At 42.8% G+C, this 20602-nt stretch overlaps 1 protein-coding gene across 1 annotated transcript in view; it reads left to right on the top strand.

Annotated features, from left to right (window-relative positions):
* Positions 1-19058, top strand: part of VWC2 (von Willebrand factor C domain containing 2) — a 54025-nt gene extending 34967 nt beyond the window's left edge. The window contains exon 4 of the mRNA XM_010574060.1: positions 18568-19058. Coding sequence (XP_010572362.1) covers positions 18568-18719 — 152 coding nt within the window. The 3' untranslated portion in view covers positions 18720-19058. The remainder of the gene's footprint in view (positions 1-18567) is intronic.
* The last annotated feature ends 1544 nt before the right edge of the window (positions 19059-20602 follow it).

Genomic DNA, 20602 nt, shown 5'->3' with positions numbered 1-20602 from the left:
ACAGGGCAGAGGATCATCTTAAGGGCAAAAAATAAATGTGGCGGGGGTGGAAGCTTTTCTTAAAATCTTTCTTTTGATAGAAAGCAAACAAATAAGAAACCAAGCCATAGGAAGTCTGTCTGTAAAGGGAGTCAAATATGGTCAAATATGGCTAGGCAGGCTAGCCCTCTCCTTTAGATGTTTTTTGTCACTTTTTAACAGCCTGGAAGTGGAATCTGGCTTTTAACCAGAAACCTGTGTTAGAAATGGTGTTTTAAAGGCAATGTTGTGTGCAGGAAGAACTTGCGAGAGATTAGTTATTGGGAAAAATAAGTGACTGAGGGCAGCTTTTAAAAGCTTCACTTTGAAAAAAAGTGAAGGCTAAGGAGAAGAAGTGCCAAAGAGATAAAAAGCAATGTTTTTCTTGTTACCTTCCATTGTATCTGACATTTTATCCTATTTTAAGAGTTTACCCCTTTCTGACTTGTCAGTATCCGCGTTCAATCATTACTTGTCAACACAGTTTTATTTAATATGAATAAATGTGCCATAATTAGCTAAAATATGACTCTCATAATTACAGGTGTAGAGTTGTTTTATTTGCTAAGACTTTGTGCTCAGGGAAGATGACACAACATGCCAGGAAGGCTTAAAATCTGAAATCTAAATTTATCAATCTGATTATTTAACCATGATTAGGGTATTTTGACTTAGTCCCAGTATGCTTTTACAGTTCTGGCATTTCCAGCACTAGCCAAAGATGAAGATGCGTTTAACTGTATTTTTTATTGCTGGCATTTTGAAGAGCCGTTGCTTCTGTTTGCATGTGATTCCCTCAGAGAATCTTATCTTTGCAACTGGATTATTTTGCCCTGCTGCCGGGATGTTTTTACCTGGAGCAGTGTTCCTAATACAGTAGGAATCAACAGACACTCATGCTTGAGGGAAGAGACTTTGATGTATTGGATTCCTTGATGTAATTCGTCCGGAATGATACAAATTCTGTATAAAAGTTTCCATTCCAAAGTGCTTTAGTCTATTTTAAAGCATTTAAGTGGTCTTATTCACAGCATTATGGTCAAGACTTCCCTTAAAAATTTGGTTTTTATTGTAATTGCAATCCCTCGTTAGCCTGTAAATAATAATACTGGAAACATTATTTCCACATGCACGTTAGATAGCAAGAGTATATTTAATGGTTGTTAGAAATTGGTTAGTGTCTCTGTACTGCAATATTAAGCAAAATTGTCACTTTCATCTAAAGAATTTATGTGATTTTTCCTTTTTCAAAATATAAGGGGGAAAATGTATTAAAAATCATGGCTATTCTTGTGCTTAAGAAAGTGAACAGATCCTCAAAATATAAATTTATAGACCTCTGGCTAATCTTGCAGCATGTAAGTCCCAAGATATGTTTTGAAATCCTTGGCTGGAAGGCATTGTAAAGCAGAAAATCCTTATTACCAAGAACTTCAGCTGTTCATCCTCTGAGTAACACCTCTGCTGTCTCTCACATTAAAAGAACTAGTCTAGCTCAATGAAATTATTAGGTGAAGGCTCAAAGCAAGTAAAGGGATGTAGGTGCTTTCTCGTACGTGGCAGAGTGCAACTCTGGAGGTCATTGCCATGGTTTACCCCGGCTGTCGAGAGTTTGCATGGTTTTGAAAAATGGTTAGATATATTAATGGAAAGAAGGTCCAATAAAGCAAAATTCAAGGAGCATGGGGGCCAAGGTGTTTTTGTGTCAATTCCTGGGGGAATCAATGTCTTCATCAGTGAACTGGTAGCAGGGAGTGTGCAGTTGATTTCCACGGTTTTGGATGGTATGATGCTCTTTTGGACAGTCAGATGCTGTGCCAGTGGCAAACATCTCTAAAAGTAGCTCACAAAATGGAATGGGTAAAAAGATGACAGACAAGGTTCAGTGTACGGTGATGCCCATAGGGTAAATAATCTAGATGGTGCCTCTGTGCTAGATTGGGAAGCAGTGGTTGCGGCTCAGGAGTGGTCACTGAGAGGTCTCTGAAATCACCAGCTCAATGTGCGGTGGCAGGCAACAAAGCCAACAAAACATTGCCCATAATCAGAAATACTGTCCGTAATCAAGAAGGATAATGAGAATAAGATAGAGGGTGCCATTTTTTCCCCACTGATGCATCCACATGTGAGCACTGTGTGCAGTCCTGGTCTCTGCACCTGAGGAAGTCTGTAGTGGACGTAGAGGAGGCGTGGAGATGAGCAGCTAACACGCTGGAGGGGATGGGGCTGGCTGAGGAGAAGAGACAGAAAAGGCTGTCCCTCTTCCTTTTGGAAAGAAGACAGAGGAGGGGATGCATGAGCAAGGTTTATAGAGTCACGGAGCCTGTGGGGAAGCTGAAATATTTGCTGGCTCCCACAGCACTACAAGTGGCTTTTTAGTGTTTGGTGGATACAGATGTGTATGTAACTCCATCACTGCAGAACCACCTTGTTAATTTTTGAGTGTTACCATGTGTGGGTATGTTTGTGATACAAATGTTAGAGCCCTGAAAGCTCTTCTGCTGTGGTCATTCTTCGTTTCCTTCATCTCTAACACACCTGTGAGAGAATTCATTTATGTTTTGACTTTCCATCACTGTTCAATGAGATTTGTTACTTCATAGTTTAGTAGCGATGTCAAATAACTAACACTTGGTATTTGGACTGTCAGGCAAAGCCTTAAATGGTCCTATAGAAAGAAAATGTTGATCATAATTATTGTGATTAATTTCCAAATTAGGATTGGGGCTCTAACTTGCAAGGTCCTATGCAAAAAAAATTTGCAGGAAACAGCCTCAGCCCTAAAGAGTTTACAATGCAATAAGCACAAAAAGGTACAAATAAAAAGGGAAGGAAATCAGTGTAGACATCATATGATTCTTAAGCTGTTTGCTGTTTGTGGACTGGATCTTCTGTCCTCCAGTCTTCATGCATTCTCTAGTGGAAGCGAGACCCCTTAAAACTCCTCCTCTCCTGACCACTTCTCCATCCACTCTTGAAAACCCATCCAAACCTTTCATTTCACAAAGGTTCCTTACAGAACTCTTTTTTTTAAATGCACATCAATACATGGATTTCAATGGCACATGCATAGCTTACACACATACTTGACATAAAGAATGAGAAAAGAAATTACTAATCCATTAATGGTTGTAATTACAAGTACGTATTGTGCTACTAAAGCTTCTGATATCAAGTGCAAAGGGAATATTTGTAAGTTAAGCCCCTGAGCAAGACAGGAATAAACCACACCTTGCAAAAGGGAATGAGTCAGAGCAGCTGGTGGTTTCTTCCTCTTGGGCTGATATTCCCCCTTTGCTAGGACATCGATTCTTCTCCAGGAAACATCCCCTTTCCATGTCTCTGAATCCCACATATGTTACAACAGTTTGATCCACTCTGTAATTAAGAGCTCCTCCTTTTAATTTAGTTTTGTCTTCTAGGGGGTTTCTGTAAACTGGTAACGTATTCCACACCAGCTTCCCAGGTCTTCCTTATGCTTATGCTGTGTATGCAGCAGGTGAGCAGTGATCATTTTTATCATCACAGAGAAGAATACCCCAAAGACAGATGAAGTAGATAACATTGTAATCATAAATAAAGTGCTTAACTGTTGGTTGTAGGACATTTTGGAGTTATAACTTCATTAGAAAAGTAAAAAGTAATTTTCAGTTTTGCCACTTTCATTTTATTTACTACTCTTTTTCTAGTGCACTAGTCTGAGTTTTATGAAAATCAGTTCAAAGTGTCTTGGGAATCATTTACAATTTCGTAAGGCTCTGGTTTTGCCAAGGAGAAAACAAACATAGCTTTCAGATAAGTATAAAAGCACCAGCTGTTTTTCCCCCTGAACTTTTTTTTCCCCCATAATACTTGCCTTCGGAGATAATTTTACAAGAAGAAACATATACTATGTAGAAATATTAAAGTATAGGTTCACAATAATTCTGTTACTGTAAATACAAAGACTAGCTTTCATGCCTCAGTAACTGCTCCAGAGGTCTGATGGGGGAAAAAAAAAAGAAAAGAGAGATCTAGGAAGCAGCCCAGCCTCCCAGTGCCAGCTTGGCCATCTTGTGGGCCATTGCCTGGAAGCCAATTTAGTTTTTGTTGGGACAGAGTTTTCCAGACTGTTAATTTAATGAAAGGCCTGATCTGACTTCTTACTTTTCCCAAAGCTTGATGGCTACTCCTGTGAACAGGAGCTTCAGTAATGCTGGTAGTGCCAGCATCCTCTCCTGCTTTTGGCTTAGTGGTAGGACATTTAAATAGTTCAGCCACTGACTGGGAATCTCATGTCTCTTCCTTCTTAGAGGAGCAGACGTCTTTGCAACCTCCATTATATGAATTTTGGCTGCTTAGATTGTGAGCTTGTGTTGGCTAAAAACGGCAGGGTCCAGATGAGCCCTGATTTCTTTTGAAGGTGTGTGTCTGTATCCTGCTGTCTGACTGGGATGAACTGTTGCATCTTCCTTGCCAGAACAGCCCGCCGTCTCACATTAGGGTTGATGGCTATATATGCAAACTAGATCCATTGATACCTCTTAAAAAGTTGCAGTGGGAGTGTTGAAGGAAACATACAGCTTATCATCATCACCTTACGTTTCTTTAACTAGACCCTGACCCAGCTGACATCCATCCACGTATGTACAAATCTGGCTGCTCTACGGGGATTGACTCCTTTGCTGTGCTCTTGCCGATTTCACATGCCGGTGTAATGGAAAGAAAGAATGTGCACTAATAACATCATAGGAGAAGAGCACTGCAGTATCAAATGGTGGTCTTAACTTAGCAGCACATGGGAAAATAAGTGCTGGGTCAGACATCAGAAGTGAAGAAGTTGAGCAATATTGTGTGGAAGTTTGCTTTTGTGTAGTGCATATCCTTTTATGTCTGCCCCTGCAATTCCTGTGCTGCTGCACTTCTCTGAGATGAAAGGATTTGTGTAACTTGCAGAGGCAATCTTTGCATTTAACAAAACCGGTTCCTGTATCTTTAGTCTCTCACTTCAAATCATCTCCTTCCATCTCAACAAAGAGATGATCCCTTAAAATCATTTTGCCAGTTGCCCTGCCTGCTTTCCTGCCTTTTTCCTTCCTGCTTGCAATCCCACTAATCTGGTTTCTTCCAGCATGTGGCTTCCTACTCTTTTGCCTTTGCAATGAATCACCTTTCTGTCTTCTGGTTTCCCACTCTTCCTACCCCAAAGCATCTCTGTTAGCCAGTTGTTGATTCATGAGTTGTGTAAGGGTGATGCAAACGGAAAGGAGAGGGAATTAACTTCTGATAGTCAGTGATGGGATTTCCATGTTGCAGCTTAATATATTTAGATTTACTTAGTACCTGGCTGCATTTCTGAACAGCTGTCTTTAGATGTGGTCCTAAGTTCGAGTATGTGAGGTCTCCTCAGGAACGGGGTCTTACATTTGCAGCTCTGACTTGTTGACAGTTCCTGATCAACAGAATAATAACTATTATTTGGTGCACCCTTTCCTATCCTGAGTATTTCTATGGTCCAAATTGCTATGCTATTTTAGCATCTCAGCCTTTATTCTGTGCAAGACCTCTGTAAGGTAAGAAAGTGATACGAGCCCATGTCAGAAATTGGGCTGAAATGCAAGGAGGGTATCTGCGTGCTGGTGAAGGGGACAACCTGTAGACCAGGCTGTGGCAGCAGCTGTCTGAAGGAGGTGCGATGACTTGCCCCCCCGGAGGTGCCCCTTCTTTCCTCTCCATACATGGGGGCCGCAGATGGCTGGCTTCAACCAGATCCCTTGGGTTTAGGTGGCAAAGTTGGGTGCCGAGTGACATACCTCCAAGGCTGTGGCTGTCCGGGAGGAGTACGCTGGAGTAGGGACCAACGCCAGACTTTCCCTGGGTCGCATCCTGGCCGGCCATGGGAGCAGAGCTGCTCAGGGTACCAGGGGCAGGAAGGGTGTCCTCTCACAGCAACGGTTTTCTGATATTTTCTCTTAGGCTTCCTGAACGGGTACAAAATACAGTCTTTCCAAAGCAAGCTCTCTCAGTGCTGTGTTTCATAACCATGAGGGGACAATCATTAAAGGGGAAGAAAAGGTAGAATTATTGATTCAGCAGCACGGAGGACAAAGCATAAACTGTCTTTTGCTCATAAAAATACTGTGATTTTTCTCAGTTGCGGCATAACTTAGGTGCATCTTAAAGTTGATAAATAATTTTTCTTAGGGAAACTTAACATCTCTGTTATTTACAGATATATTCACATAATATTAGCATCATGTTAAAGCAACCAGCAATTACAACTGTGTATTTTGTAAATTTTCACACCTAAAGATAGTAGTAATTCATTAGGACTGGTGAGTAAAGAAGTTCTTTGGTTTCCATTCTGATTTCCATGCACTACACCTGTTTTTTAGAAGTACAGCTTTTTATTTCAGTCAATGAAGCTAACAATGCATGGCAAAGGATGTTGTTAGAATTCATTATATTTTAAAGGGATGTATGACATGTCGACAATTACAATTCATTTTTCAGCATGGATCCCTGTCACTTCTGTCCCTGTAATAAAGGGTACTATTTATCTATTTTTAGGAGGCAGATTTTTGGAAACATTTTAGATAAGAAAGATAGAAGGGGGAGAGAAGGTGGTCAGTCTTCAGTATATATTAAAGAAAGTCCTTTGTGGAACTGTTTATGTTTTAAGTAACAGTTGCACTGGGATTGGTCTCTGCTGGGTTCTTACCTTTTGTCATGTAACTCAAAGGAAATGGATAAAATGAGCACAACATTGCAGATACAGTCCAGAAACTGCCACAGGACCTAAGTCTCTGAGTACGAAGCTGAGCAGTTCAGAAGTGACAGACCACTTACTTGTTATTGCACAAACTTTATTCCCTTTAAGAGTCTCAACTTCTGTTCCCTTTTCCTGCAGCTGACAATGTTGCTCACAGCTTGTCTGTATGAGTAAGGTTAGTGTGTATCACTTCAGCAGATTACCTAGAGAGAGACATGTTAGGTACATCTGTACAACTGCAACCAGAGCAAACCAACTCTAGTGAACTTGGATGAGGGGCTAGAAATCTGCCTGTGTAGGCAAGCCCCTAAGGTCATAACTAAAAGAAAAAACCCCAAAGCATCTGTTATGATGACAAACCCCAAAATGACAAGAAAAAAGCCAAACCAAACCCTTATAAAACACCTAATTTTGCAAGGGGACTATATAATTGAAAGAATTGTCACTGATGTGACAGTCTTGCTGGAATTGAATGACTCTACATTCAGTATTTTGATATAAATTGTTCTCAGTAAGAAAGATAACCCTTGATTTAACAGTATTCAGTGTATTTATTCTAGAATGGGGTGAAAAAAATGGCTGATGCTTGACTGATAATGTTTTGTTGGTTTGATTGAATAATTCCTTGTAGCAGTAAGTAGCTACTGGCCATGCTTGTGTACCGTATTCATGCTAACCAGTGTTTTATAGTGACTGGAAAAACATACTGATTTAGATTGCACTTCATTGCCAAAGCAGCATTATACTGTGCTTTGGTACCACTTTAGCTTTCAATTTAGTTGAAGTCTTTAGGGCTTTTTCCATAATAATTCTCAAAATCTCTTCCTTCATTAGCATCCTGCATTTAGGATGTGTTTCAGGACACATACAACCCTGTGCATTACTGCCTGAGTTACTGTACACTTCTTAGTGACCTAACTAACCTGCCTGATAGAGGCTACAGCCCACCAATGCTGCGGTGTTTTGGCTAATTAAAAAGTGCTTTTAGTTCCAGTGTTTGCAGCAGGTCTCTGATGCATTAAATTACTGGCCTGTAGCGCGTGCTTTTGGAAGTGCAGAGTCTATTTAAATTTGCATAATAGTTTTTGGGATAACTTGTTGAGGATCTTTCAACAAAGGCATTTCACACGGCTTGCTTAGTCTGAAGAGTAAGCTGATGTTTCCCAATGCGAAGAAGATGCCTTAGTGCTGAGCAGGTCTTTCACCAGGCCCCAGGAACCCCATCAAGCCCAGCAGGGTCACTGGGATGAATAAACAGCTTAAGGAAGGGAAGGATTGGCCCCGTTAACCTCAGCAGCAGAGCTTTTAAGCCCCCATACTACAAGTGCTGGGGCAGGCAGCAGCTCACCCCACTGCAGCCCACACAACGTCGCACCACCGTTGTCAGTCCGTCTGTCCCCACGGTGCCTGGCAATGCTTCTGCAGTTTCTGGGAGAGAGGGAAAATCTAGTGATGCATCGGTTTGTTTTCTTAGACATGACCGCTCTCTCTGGGCTTCAGAAACAGTTTCCAATCAAGTAGCTGATGCTTTTGCTGCGTACCCCTGCTCCCATGCAGCTGCCGGCTCCCGCTCTGCCGCGAGGATCTCTGCAGGACGCTGCTCTGCAGGGCATGTCCTGAACCGAAGCCACCCTCCTCTCTTCCAGGCTGGCTTTAGCCCAGGCTGGTTCACCGTCAGACCTGGCTGGTGCTGGGGGGAGCTGAGAGCTGTGGGACTGTAGGCAGGCAGCTTTCTGCAAGCATAACATAGGTGAAAACCTGGTCCCAGCAGGCAGGGCCAGTGGTGAGCTGGGCTGCAGGTGAGCAGCACCAGCCGCCCGAGTGTTTCTGCTGTCCGAGACATCTGACGTGAGTTTTCCCGACGCATTCAAGCCCAGCGTCTCTCATTTCCTAATCATCTGGGTGGTGACTGAGCTGCAAGAAAGCTGAGCATAAAATTGATGCACAGCTTGCTGGCTTCTAAGTGTTGATATAATTTTCTGTAAGATACACACAATGTTCAGCTCATGTCTAATTGGTGCCGTTTCTGGGTGGAACACAATATCCCTTTACAAGTTGTAGGACTTTTGAAAATCATTTTAAGTAGACTATTCAAGTCTTTCTATATTTTGTCTGATAAAGGAAGTTGTTTGATGTAGTGTATTTTTATGGCACTCGAGCCTCCTATTTAATTGGGCCCTTTTATGCTCTGAGGCTTTCTGTTTGGCTCATGTGGTATTGGATTGTGTAGTGTTCGATGTTCCTGTGCTTCTTTTTGTTCACTAGACAAAAAGCAGATATCTGAAATTCAGCTCTCTGAATAGACATGACAATCCAAGGGGACAGACAGCAGCAGCGGCAGGATTATGAACTGTTCCCTTGCTGCAAGCAGTTTCTGTGTGCACAAAAGTAACTGTGCAGCCGTGGTTTAGGTAGCATTTGGCATTGTCATTCCAGGGATGCTAATGTCACTGCAAAGTGCAAGGCAATGGAGAATCAGATTTGGGAAGAAGCAGTGGTGGAAAGGATCAGTCCAGTGGCCGTGATGGCTTTGTTTTGTGTTCTGTGGGATTTTTGGACACTCCTCCAATTTCTAAGACTGGGCCCGGAAGAAAACGTTAATCAATAGTGCTGCCACACATGATAAATGAAAAAGTGATACAACAGAACTTAATCATAAACAGGGCTTGTGAGTCTCATAAGCAGAATATTAAAACCCAAATCTAAGTGAAATTATAGCTTGTTTTATCTTCTGGATTAAAGCACGTGCACACACACATGCGCACACGCACAGGCACACTTAAGACTACAGCAAGTGCCGGAGCTATGATACCCACTTTGTCACAGCAGTGCCACTGGGGACATGATCACCCCATTTAGTTACAGGAGAACTCCACTGAGCTTTCTTCTGTCTGTCCACTCACAGCAGATGCTGCTGTACCCATCCTTCTAAATTAGGTGGCAAAGTGTTATTTTTAATTGTTTTGCCCTTGGCAGATTTTCTTCCAATCTGTCAGTTCCTTGTGCATCTAACAAAACATGACCCTAACAGAGCGAGGGGTATTATTATTCTTAAACGCACCAAGGCTCTATCTAGCATGACCAAAACACTGCTTTCATGAAAGGTAGCACATTGCACACGCTGCCTTTTTGTTGCTTCCCGTAGCAGCTAGGTAAAATCACAAAATGGATGAATACCTTTATTTCTCTTCTCCCTGTCATACATATACACATTTACTGGAAGTCTGTTAGGATATTTGCCATCGTTCTCTAGCTGTCAGTATCTTAAGGCATTGATAAACCACAGAAATAGTACATGGTTCTTCAGGGTCCCAAATTGCTCTTAAAATTGGGTCTACCTGAATCTTTCTTCTGTAATTGAAAACTCTCTTTTGGACTCGGTTCAGTAGCATCCAAAGGTACTGAGGCGAGTAAAAGGTTGCACTGGATTGGGAGCAGTCAGAATCGTGACAGCAGCAGGGGTGATGAACTTATTTTTCTGAGAGAATGAGAGTCTGCTGTAATCCTAGTCACAGACTACTTTTGCCAGCTGCTTTTTGTGCTTTATCTTCTGAGCTGACGTTTCGCAGGAGATAGACGTATTTTATATATATCCGCATGAGAGGGAAACAAAATCAAATCAGGGAGATACAGACCCTTTAGAAGAGATTAGAGATTGGAAGGGCACAAAGTAGGCACCAATAGCATCTCTGAAGGAAGTGATTAGATTTGAGAGGGATGAGGGAGGTAATGCCTGCATCTCAAAAATCTTGCTGTTGCGGTGCTATGTGGCAGAGCAGCCTTATTTTGTCTTTACATGCTGCGTTATCACGTTTCGAAACCTGTCTCAAATATCTCAGCCGGTGTGTAAGGGACTTTGTGTCCCAGTGTGCTGGGAGGCAGGTGCAGCCACCCTTTATCCATCCCTTCTATCTATCGACATCTCTTCTTCCAGCTCAGTGTTTCACTAGTCTCTCTAGCATCTGCAATAGATCCTGGAGGAAGTCTTGAAATGTCAGAAAGAAGAAAGATCTGAAAGGTGGGAGGGAAGGCTTCGCTTTTCCTGGCATGTTCCTAAAATCACTGAACAACAGGAACACTCTTGCTGTACATGGAAGACTGTCAAGTAGCATTGCTGGAAAGTGAAACTTTTCTGTAACGCAGAAGGGCAGCAGCAGATTTGACTTGAGTGTAGTGAAACGTTTTTTTCTATAAGATTTCTATCTGGTATAGAATTCATAGTGTCATGAAAATGTCAGCTTCAACTTTTTCATCAGTGGTCACAACAGAAAGGCAAATGTCAGGAAGTAGGAGGGAAATGGGAAACAAAACAGGGAATATCATTGTGCTACTGTACAAGTCCATGGTGTTTCTACAACTCGCATGTGGTGCACAGGTCCAGTCCTCACAGCCCAAAAAGGCGGTAGCAGAACTGGGAGAGGTCTGGGGAGGTCAGCAGGGATGGTGGGGATGCAGAACCTGCCTCCTCAGGCAGCAGGTGAGGTGGTGGGAGGGAAGGGAAGCATGATACAGGTCTGTAAGCTCATGAATGGCATGGCAAAGGGTGTGTGGTTGTTACTGCCTCTTCCACTATGAGGATTTGGGGATACCAAGTTTAGGTAGTGGGTGGAAAGTGTCAGACAATAACAGAAAACCGTTCTACCCTGTGTGCAAGAGCTGTGGACTTCCTTGCCACGAAGTGCTGTTTATATGGGTTCAGCAGGGTGTTGGAGAGGTTAATCATAAATCTATTAACTCCATCCATTAACTCAGCACACAGGAGCCATTTACAAAGTCTCTGGTTCAGAAAGTGCTGGAAGCTGGGTACGTGTGTTTGCTCTGCCCCCATATACTTCCCCATACATCTCCTTTTGCCTGCTGCAGGTGCAGGGGGACCTCTGATCTCACGCAGCACAGCTGTTTCTTGTATAATGTCATGGTTCTCAAGACTTCAGGATGAAGGGTAGGATCTGTCTTTTCATGTTGTAACTGTTGGAAATCTCTCCATGAAATTTGGGGGTGGGGGGGGAAATAAAATCGGGGCTAAGCTAAATGTTGAGATTATGTCATTTACAAAGTGTTCTAATACCACAATGATGAATGCCATAAAACTGTTGGGGTAGATGGGACTGCTGTCAGATACCTTGGAAGTGACCTGTTTGACTGCTGCAAGGAGCTATTAAAAGGGTAGCTATTAGGGAGTTTAGTACAAACCAGAGCCCAAAGCAGTCTTACATCAAAGTGTTACATTATAGAGGTTGTCACTGTAGTTCTAATTGGCGAAAATTTGCCGTGACTTATTCTCCAGGCAAACACATTAACTTGCAGTTGAACAGATTTCTTTGTCCATAATTTGTTTCAACACACGATGAAAACAGTTGATTAAAACACATTTTACCAAATTGCTGTATCTTGTATTTTTTTAACTGATCGAAACACGTGCCCATGCAAAAGCAGGGGCAGGCTGCAGAGGAAATAGGCATAGCTCTGTAGCATACAGCTGTGGTTTTGTGGAAGGAGAGGAGGAGAAGCTTCAGAGAGCCTCTTGTGAGGCTGTCAAGGTTACAGGTGCTATTGCTTCTGTAGGTGAGTGGCTTGGGCATTCTCTGCTGATAATTGGTATTGGCTGTTTTCTTCCAAGATAACAAAATTTGCATTTTAATTAGATTGTTGCATTTGTCAACACTGAAGCATAACATGTCATTGGAAGCTTTTCACAGGACCAGCATAAGGACTTTGAAAAAAATCTCAGTAGCAGCATTTACCCCAATAATATTTTTAAACTTTTTTAGTTTTTAAGCATTTAAGAGGTGAGGATCCCATTATAAACTCTCAATGAATTAACCACCATGAGCTGCAGTCCTTCACAAACTTCTCCAACATGGGTCCTTCCCACAGGCTGCAGTTCTTCACACACTGCTCCAGCATGGGTCCCTTCCCTGGGCTGCAGTCCTTCAGGCACAGATCGCTCCAGCGTGGGTCCCCTGCGGGGTCACAAGTCCTGCCACAAAACCTGCTCAAGCGTGGGCTCCTCTCTCCACAGGGCCACAGGTCCTGCTGGGAGCCTGCTCCAGCGTGGCTTCCCATGGGGTCACAGCCTCCTTCGGGCATCCCCCTGCTCCAGCGTGGGGTCCTCTCTCCCCGGGCTGCAGGTGGAGATCTGGTCCCCCATGGACCTCCCTGGGCTGCAGGGGGACAGCCTGCCTCACCGTGGTCTTCCCCATGGGCTGCAGGGGAATCTCTGCTCCAGCGCCTGGAGCATCTCCTCCCCTCCTTCTGCACTGACCTGGGGGTCTGCAGGGTTCTTTCTCCCACATATTCTCACTCCTCTGTGTGACTGCAGGTTTGGGGTTTTTTGCACAGCAACTTTTTCCCCTTCTTAAATCTGTTATCCCGGAGGCGCTACCACCATCAATGGACTCACTGTTGTGTTAAAGGGTAAAGGAATTCAGCAGAAAATAAAACCCCTTGCATTCCAGCTTATCCTCAGATGTCAGAGGATCTGGGGCAGCTAGGTTTAATTTCTGAGTGATGTCCAATTCAACGCTCTTAAGTCCGGTTGTGTAACTATCACAATGATGGATGCACTTAATAGTGTACCGCACTCTTGGCTTAGCCATGTTCAACGCACGAGAATTACCAGACTTAAGGAGTTTGGTTGCGTTAATGAACTATCATGACTAGATTAATGAGCAGCGCAGTTTATTAGAGCAACAATACGTGTTCTTTTGGATTGCTGGTGATAAATACACTGTCTGCAAAGCATGTGCAAATAATAATACAGTCGACTACAAGCACACTAAATTATGGAAAAACTCTACAGAGATTTCTAAGTTTCCGGGGGAAGCACTCGGTATAACTGAGCGTTCAAATCTCACCCAGTAGGCGTCCCTTTAGGAGGGAAGAGAGGTTCAGCCCATCGACTGATCCCAGAAGTCAGTGATGTCCTCCTGAGTTGTCTATGATGGTATCTTCCCTAACAGTCCTCCTCTCTTAAGCACTTTTATACTATTTTCTTATTTTTAGGTGGAGCTTGAGTGACTCTAGTCACACATACCTTTCCTTTGATTGGTATAAAGTTCTCTTGCTTTGCTTTTAAAGGTATATGCTAGAGAAAATTCAGAGCGCATGCACCATGGGGGAGTGGTTGCACCTTGGAGGTGGGTAACTTTTGGAATGGAGGTGTGTTTTGGTATTATAATGAGCAAAGTTCACCCAAAGGACCTGCTGTTGCGTGTGAGTACCCCAGAACTGGGCACGTGTGATAGAAACCAGAAGTAGGGCATTAGCTCAACAGAACCCCCATTGTGTTACCTCCTTGCTTCAGTGGATTCAATGCAGGGAGCAAGCGTTCTCGTTCCGATCGTTCCGGTTCCCTATCCCTGCGATCACAGAGCCTGGCCACGAGGTCTCGGCTCCGCTCCACCCTCTGTGTTCCTTTTCAGAGTCAGCATACCAAGCTCCCCTGGTGTTGCTGACGTCTAAAGTTGCAGGTCACGTTGCTTAGGGAGCTACCACAGAACCGATTCTTTACGTGTGCACTGCGTTCCACCCTGGAGGTTCACCTTGCCTTGGGGAAGGGGTGTCATACCGGTAAGTCACCTCCAGCTATCATTCCACACTCGGCCTTGGCCAGCAGCAGGTCCATCTTGGAGCCGGCTGGCATTGGCTCCATCGGACATAGGGCAAGCTTCTAGCAGCTTCTCACAGAAGCCACCCCTGTAGCCCCCCCGCTACCAAAACCTTGCCATGCAAACCCAATACATATGCCTTCCTAGTTCCTTAGATCCCAGTATAAACGTTGCTTTTGGAAGCTGGGATTCACTGTTTCGGATGTGGGGAAGCTGGGAGCTGCATGACAATCTGGTGCTCAGTGTGAGAACTGAGGATTTGCACTGAACTCGCTGCTTCAAGACATCGCTGAGACGGCAGGAACTGTGCCTTAGCCCTAGGAAAGAAATCTCTGCTGATACCAGCATGATATGGCTCAAGCGGAGTCTGACAGTGCTAGCATATACTTTAGGAAAACAAATGATGTCATGGTAGATTTCAGGCTGCACTCGGAATTGGTACAGTATGTCATATTGAATTTTCTGCCAGATTTAAGAGTGATATGGCCAGATTTTCATCCACTGTGAAGATGTGCAGCACCGCTGACTTCCTTAGAGCTATCTAAGTGTATACGGTTGGGGATGGGGCCCAGGAGGTTTATACTGCAGATCAAACAAGCTCAAACAAGCCACTGCTGCACTGAACGAGTGCTGGCTGCTGAAGTCAGGCAGAGTAGTGGTGTCACCAAGCAGGAGCTCAGAAAGCAGGCAGCCTGCTTTGTAGACCAAGGAGAAGAGATTCACTGCTCCTGCAACAGCAACATCTAGTCAGAAAGCCCACTGCTGCTTTGGAGTTGGAACAGCCCCAATTTACTTGGAAATGCTTCTCATGTGCTAAGTGAGGTAATTTTGCAGACTTCTTAAAAACTCAAAAATGTCTCGCCCTTTGTGATGGGAAGCTGAAAATCTTGCTAAATCAATATAAACTGCCCAGTTTTAAGTAAAGCAGTAGTTTCAGCAAATGCCATGCCTTCAGGGCAGCATATCCACTCTGAATGTGGAGGAGACATGCGCTTCTGCCTCCCTCTGCTAAGGGAGAGTGAGGAAATGGCTTGAGTCTTGAGTCTAACACCAGCCTCTGTGTGCCCACGCTGCTTCCTCGCCCCACTGTCTGCTTAAAATCTTTGATTTCTTTGTTTCCCCACTGTCCTTTTAGGCAGACGGAGAATCGGATCATTAGCTGCTTCATCAGCACCGTCCATCTGACTGGCAGGGGCTGGGGAAGCTGGAGGTGCAGCTGCAGCCAGGGCAGCCCCGCAGCAAGGGTCCCACTGCTGCCGCCCCACGTATCCCCCATCACTGCAAGCTGGTCGCCTCTGACCATTCCAGCCGTCTAAGTCTGGTTTCTGTGACTGCTCCTCAGAGGAATAGGAAAGGGATGAGCGTTGCCTGCTTGGTGGTAAGGGAGCCACAAGACACCAAGAGCCAGGACTAGCTCATACAGCTTCAAAATTGAATGAGGTTTGGGGTGAAGCTTGGGGATTTTTCCCTAGAAGGAGTCTGAGGATTTGGAAAAATGATAAAAGGAGAGCTGTGGAATTATTTTCCCATGTTTGGACACTGTATTGTACTGACATTTATGTGCATGGGGTTGCAGTAATACAGTCAGTTCAGCCTTTTCATTTATGACCTTTTCTGTAACATTAAGCACAATATTGCGCGCACATGATATTGCAAAGAAAAAGATGAGGCAAGGATGCCAGTTGACTATTGCCAGTCTAAGTACTATGTAGGATTTGCAGTTACAGTAATGATGGGTGCAAATGCATAACAAGAAAATAGGCAATTTTCTATAGAAAAGTTGCATGATACTAAAAAATATTTGTTGCTGTCATTTATTTTTGTAGGGTCCCTTTCTCAAGTAGATGGTTATTGCTCTTCTGTAGATTTACCAAAGCAATGACTTTCCCCCATATTAAATAGTTTAACGATTTAGGGCAAACTTGTATCTTCACATTTAATAACTTTCTGATGTAAGAAGGACTCATCACGCGTGGCATTAAGGCGCTGCTAATTGTGAATGGAGGCATTTACATTCTGAATCCTAGTGAATTATATTATGTGTGTTGCACTGTTTTTACTTCATTCCCTGGTTGGTTTTTATAATGAAGTATAGCCTGTAACATTTACTTTACCAGAATGAAATAAATCCTGCACAGGGGATTGACATCACTTTTGCTCCTCTTGTGCCTTTTACACAGTGTTTAAATTTCAAGTGGTCTTGGAGGTTTCATACAGATTCTCCATGGAAATGCTTTTAATATTTCAACTCTCTATATCATATAGCTTTGTAAATCATGGGGCTGTTACAGGCCAGCAGGCAGAACATTCAGGTATCTTTACCTAATGTGCAGGTGAAGCCCTCTTGGGATGAAAGTTTATTAGGTGCAAGAAGAATACTGTATTTAACTGAAACAGAATTATATATATTAGAGTTCAATTCTTTTAAAGTCCCACCGAGGACAGCATAGTTAATAATGCTTCTTCATCATCAGTTGAAAGCTAGGGCACCTCCCAGTGTGCAGTGGGATGCAGGAGCATGTCTTCCACCTTGAAGTCCTCCTTCCTGTGTTGTGCAGCCCAGTGATCCTTTGCATGGACAGACTGAGGGGGCTGCAAACACAAAAGTATCACAGTAACATTAGGTTAGTAAGGCGGGTAATTTTACATGAGATACGCTGTATTTTGCTATCCGTTCTGCATCCAAAGCCTTGAATGGGCAAGAAGCCACCCAAAACTATGGAAGAAGCCACATGTTAGAGATACTTGTCAACAGTCAGTCCTAAAACAAAATACTGGCTTAAATATTCAGAGGATTAATGGGTATGACTTGCTGAAGCAAATTTCTGCAAGTCTTGCAGGTCTCTTCTAGAGGGTAATTCTTCAGTGAGGAAAGGCCTTCCTTACTGTCAATTTGGCATCTTATTCTCAAGCTGCTGTGTCAGTACACAAACACATAACCTGATCCAAAGAGATAACTATCAAAACTGGCTTGTGAACTATTTGATTTGTGCTTTAAAATGTGCAGCGTGCCCCTACCTTTGGTTTTCAGAGGAAGCACTTAAAAAAATAAATACATTTCTTTAGAAGAAGAAGCCATACTGTTTGGCTTAGGTCTTAGAGTAGACCCCTGGCAATGGAAGACTGAGCCTCATCTGTGATTTATTTACTTGTGTGGTAAACAGGTTGGCAGTCAGTAAGTGGTTTGCACATCCATATTCTTTCAAGATTTTGAGCTGTATCAGATCAATGTATGCTGGCCCCTACTGCACATTGGACAGTGGTACCAAAGTGCTGTTGAGTGGCCAGGCTCTGCTTGAGCAGCTGGTTTGTGTGCTTAGTAAATAGAAGGGCCGAGTTCCCCCTTAGGACATGACAGTTTATAGGTAGGAGATGACTGGTAGGGTTTAGTGCTGCTTTACAAGTGTGTGTGGATTTTCAATGCAGAAACAGACTTCTTTTTTAACAGAACTGTAGATAATACAGCATTCGTAGCCTTCTGCAGCAGAGAGATGTGAGGATGTCACCTTTTGAAAGAACCAGATTTGTCTTGTGAATATTGTGCTAGTGGGTTGTTCTCCTGCCTCATCCTTGGAAATGAAGTTATTTTGGTGTACTGTGAATAGGGGTGTTTGTAGACTTGCTGACTTACATAAAATGGAATATTTCATTTTATACATGAAAAGTGTCTTCATTCAGAAGAGGCTGGAGCTATTCCATTCTACCAGAAAAGGACTATTTTCTCATGAAACAGAAAATAAACTGATACTTTGATTACTATACAAAATACAATGCTTGTTTCCAATGGAAAAAAAGTAATAACATTTCTAGTATCAGCTCTCTAGTAGTCTACAGTAGCACTGTTGCATTATCAGTAACTGGCTTTTTCTCTAGCTTAAATCTGTATTCATTTGCGTCGTCAGTTTGTGCCCAGGTCTCTGTCACAGTTGCACGTTTCACAGAAAAGCTTTATCGCACGTTCCCCTGTGGAGGGCAGGACAGTCTGTACTGAAAATGTCCAGCCACATTGGAGGGCAGGGTCCTTCCTGTCTCTGCTGCTTTTATGCCTTGTGCCCCTGCTCACGTTTGTTTAATGTGCCCAGCATTACTCACTCCGTGTTAGGTTTCCCGTGCTCAAGACTAAAACTGAACTATGCTGGATTGCATTGTGCTATGGGTATCACATAATAAACTCTTTCCTTTTTTTAGGCCCGAACTGCTTTGCAGAAACCATTGTCATTCCAGCAGGCCGGGAGGTGAAAACTGATGAATGCACTATATGTCATTGTACTTATGAAGAAGGCACTTGGAGAATTGAACGGCAAGCTATGTGCACTAGACATGAATGCAAACAAATATAGGAAATCTACAAATCTAAGTACTTTTTGTGGTTTTTATAAAATATCTCACAGTAGTGAGTACCCTAGATGACCCAGGGAAATCTGAATGAGAAGATTCTGGTGAGGAGCAAAGAATAAAATATTGATATTTTGTTTTTCAAAGTAACATAATACTGCAAGGCAAAGAAATGCATATATTTAAAACGTTTGGACATAAGAATACCTGTCTTAATAAATGTGTTATTTTCACAGTGAGTACACTAAAATACACTCTATAAAATATTCTATGTATTTCTATAATACCATTATAGAGCTTAAAAATAAATGTTTTATATAGACAATACAGATTAAAGTACTGTATCATTGCCTGTCCTGTTGTATACATGCACCATGGCTAAAACATTACATTTCTGTTCTAGTTTCACCATACGAGGGTTTTCTTGGGGTTTTTTTGGTTTGAGGTTTTTTTGCTTATTTTTAGTTTAGTGGGTCAGGAAAGATCCAGCATATGACAAAACTTTGTTGTTCTCGCTTGTGAAAAAAAGGAGTAGAATATGCTTTCAGAGAACATGCGCTCATTTATGAGTACTACTGTAGTGTAGAGGTTGGTCAGCTCCTTTTAGTTCTACTGGTGCTTATCTACTGGTCCACAGCTGACATAACTTGTAGCAGTAGGTAATACAAAACTGGTCCCTCATAGCTGTTGTTTTAAAAATTTAATCAGACAAAATCAAGTCCTGATATTCAGTTCAGACATAACACATTTGTCCTGGGTTCAGGTTCAACATTTCAGCAGGACAAATTTCTCTGTGAAGTAAACAACATAGCATCACCCAGCTGGTGGAAATGATGGTAACTAACCACATGGCATCGTTAATGTAACACATAATGAATGTGGAGAAGAGTAGCTTAAAAGGGCTAGAGCAGCCAAACAAGCCTCCACTGATGTGGCTCCACATTGCTAATCCACAGGTAGGATAGTTGGTTAGTAGCTGTACCATTCCCTAGACCCTGCTCTTGCCATCTTGCTGGTGCTGGTTCAACTTTTTGGTTCCTTCTGGTGGTCCGTATGGGGTCTGTCACATTGTGTTGAGGAGAAAGGTTTTGAACTAGCTCTTTGAATCCACAAAAGGATTTCTAGCACAGAAGCTGACCCTGACTACATGTGAGGTGAATCACATCTCTGTGCTTCAGCCATGAGCAGCCTTTGCTTAGATTCATTTTAAGTTTAGTTTATCACCAACTACTACACTACATCTGCTTTGAATACCTGTTAAGGCAGTGGTTCAAGAAAACACTTAAATATGGGTTTACCTTTAAGCTGTTGCTAGAGGGAAGACTTAATGAATCAGTATCTAAAATCAGAAAACTGTTGCTTAAATTCCCACCTACCCTTTGCTACTTACTCTGGTGGTGTAACTTGGTTACTAGGTTTGCATCTGTACGAAGTATGATTTTCTGGTTCTTCTGAAGACCATAGGACTTCTGCCAGTGACTTCAGTGGATTCCAGGTATCACCTAATGTCTGTATTTTGAGCATGGGTCTGTCTTACCACTGGGTTTTATTTGCCCCAGTGATGGTACGGAAGAGGAGTGACAGAATCAGAAATCAAGGAGCTGTCTCTTGCACAGACAGTCCTGTGGCAAAGTCATGCATGGTATTAGTCTAGTCACAAGAAGAACAGGAGACAGAAAGACAGATTATTGGATTTAAATAGTTTTAAATCATACAAAAATCAAGTTAATAACTTTCCCTGAAGTGGATGTGCACATATGTAAACATTGTACTGGAAATGCTGTTTTGCAGTAACTGGAATTCCTAGCAGGGATACAGGAAATACTATACGTGGGTTGTTGCTCAGTTTGCTGGTGGTAGTGGGGAGGTGACACAGAGTACAGATTAT

Source organism: Haliaeetus leucocephalus, unplaced genomic scaffold (assembly GCF_000737465.1).
Source record: "Haliaeetus leucocephalus isolate CR32 unplaced genomic scaffold, Haliaeetus_leucocephalus-4.0 Scaffold3, whole genome shotgun sequence".
In the NCBI taxonomy this organism is placed as follows: Eukaryota; Metazoa; Chordata; class Aves; order Accipitriformes; family Accipitridae; genus Haliaeetus; species Haliaeetus leucocephalus.
This window is presented reverse-complemented; position numbering and strand designations above follow the sequence as displayed.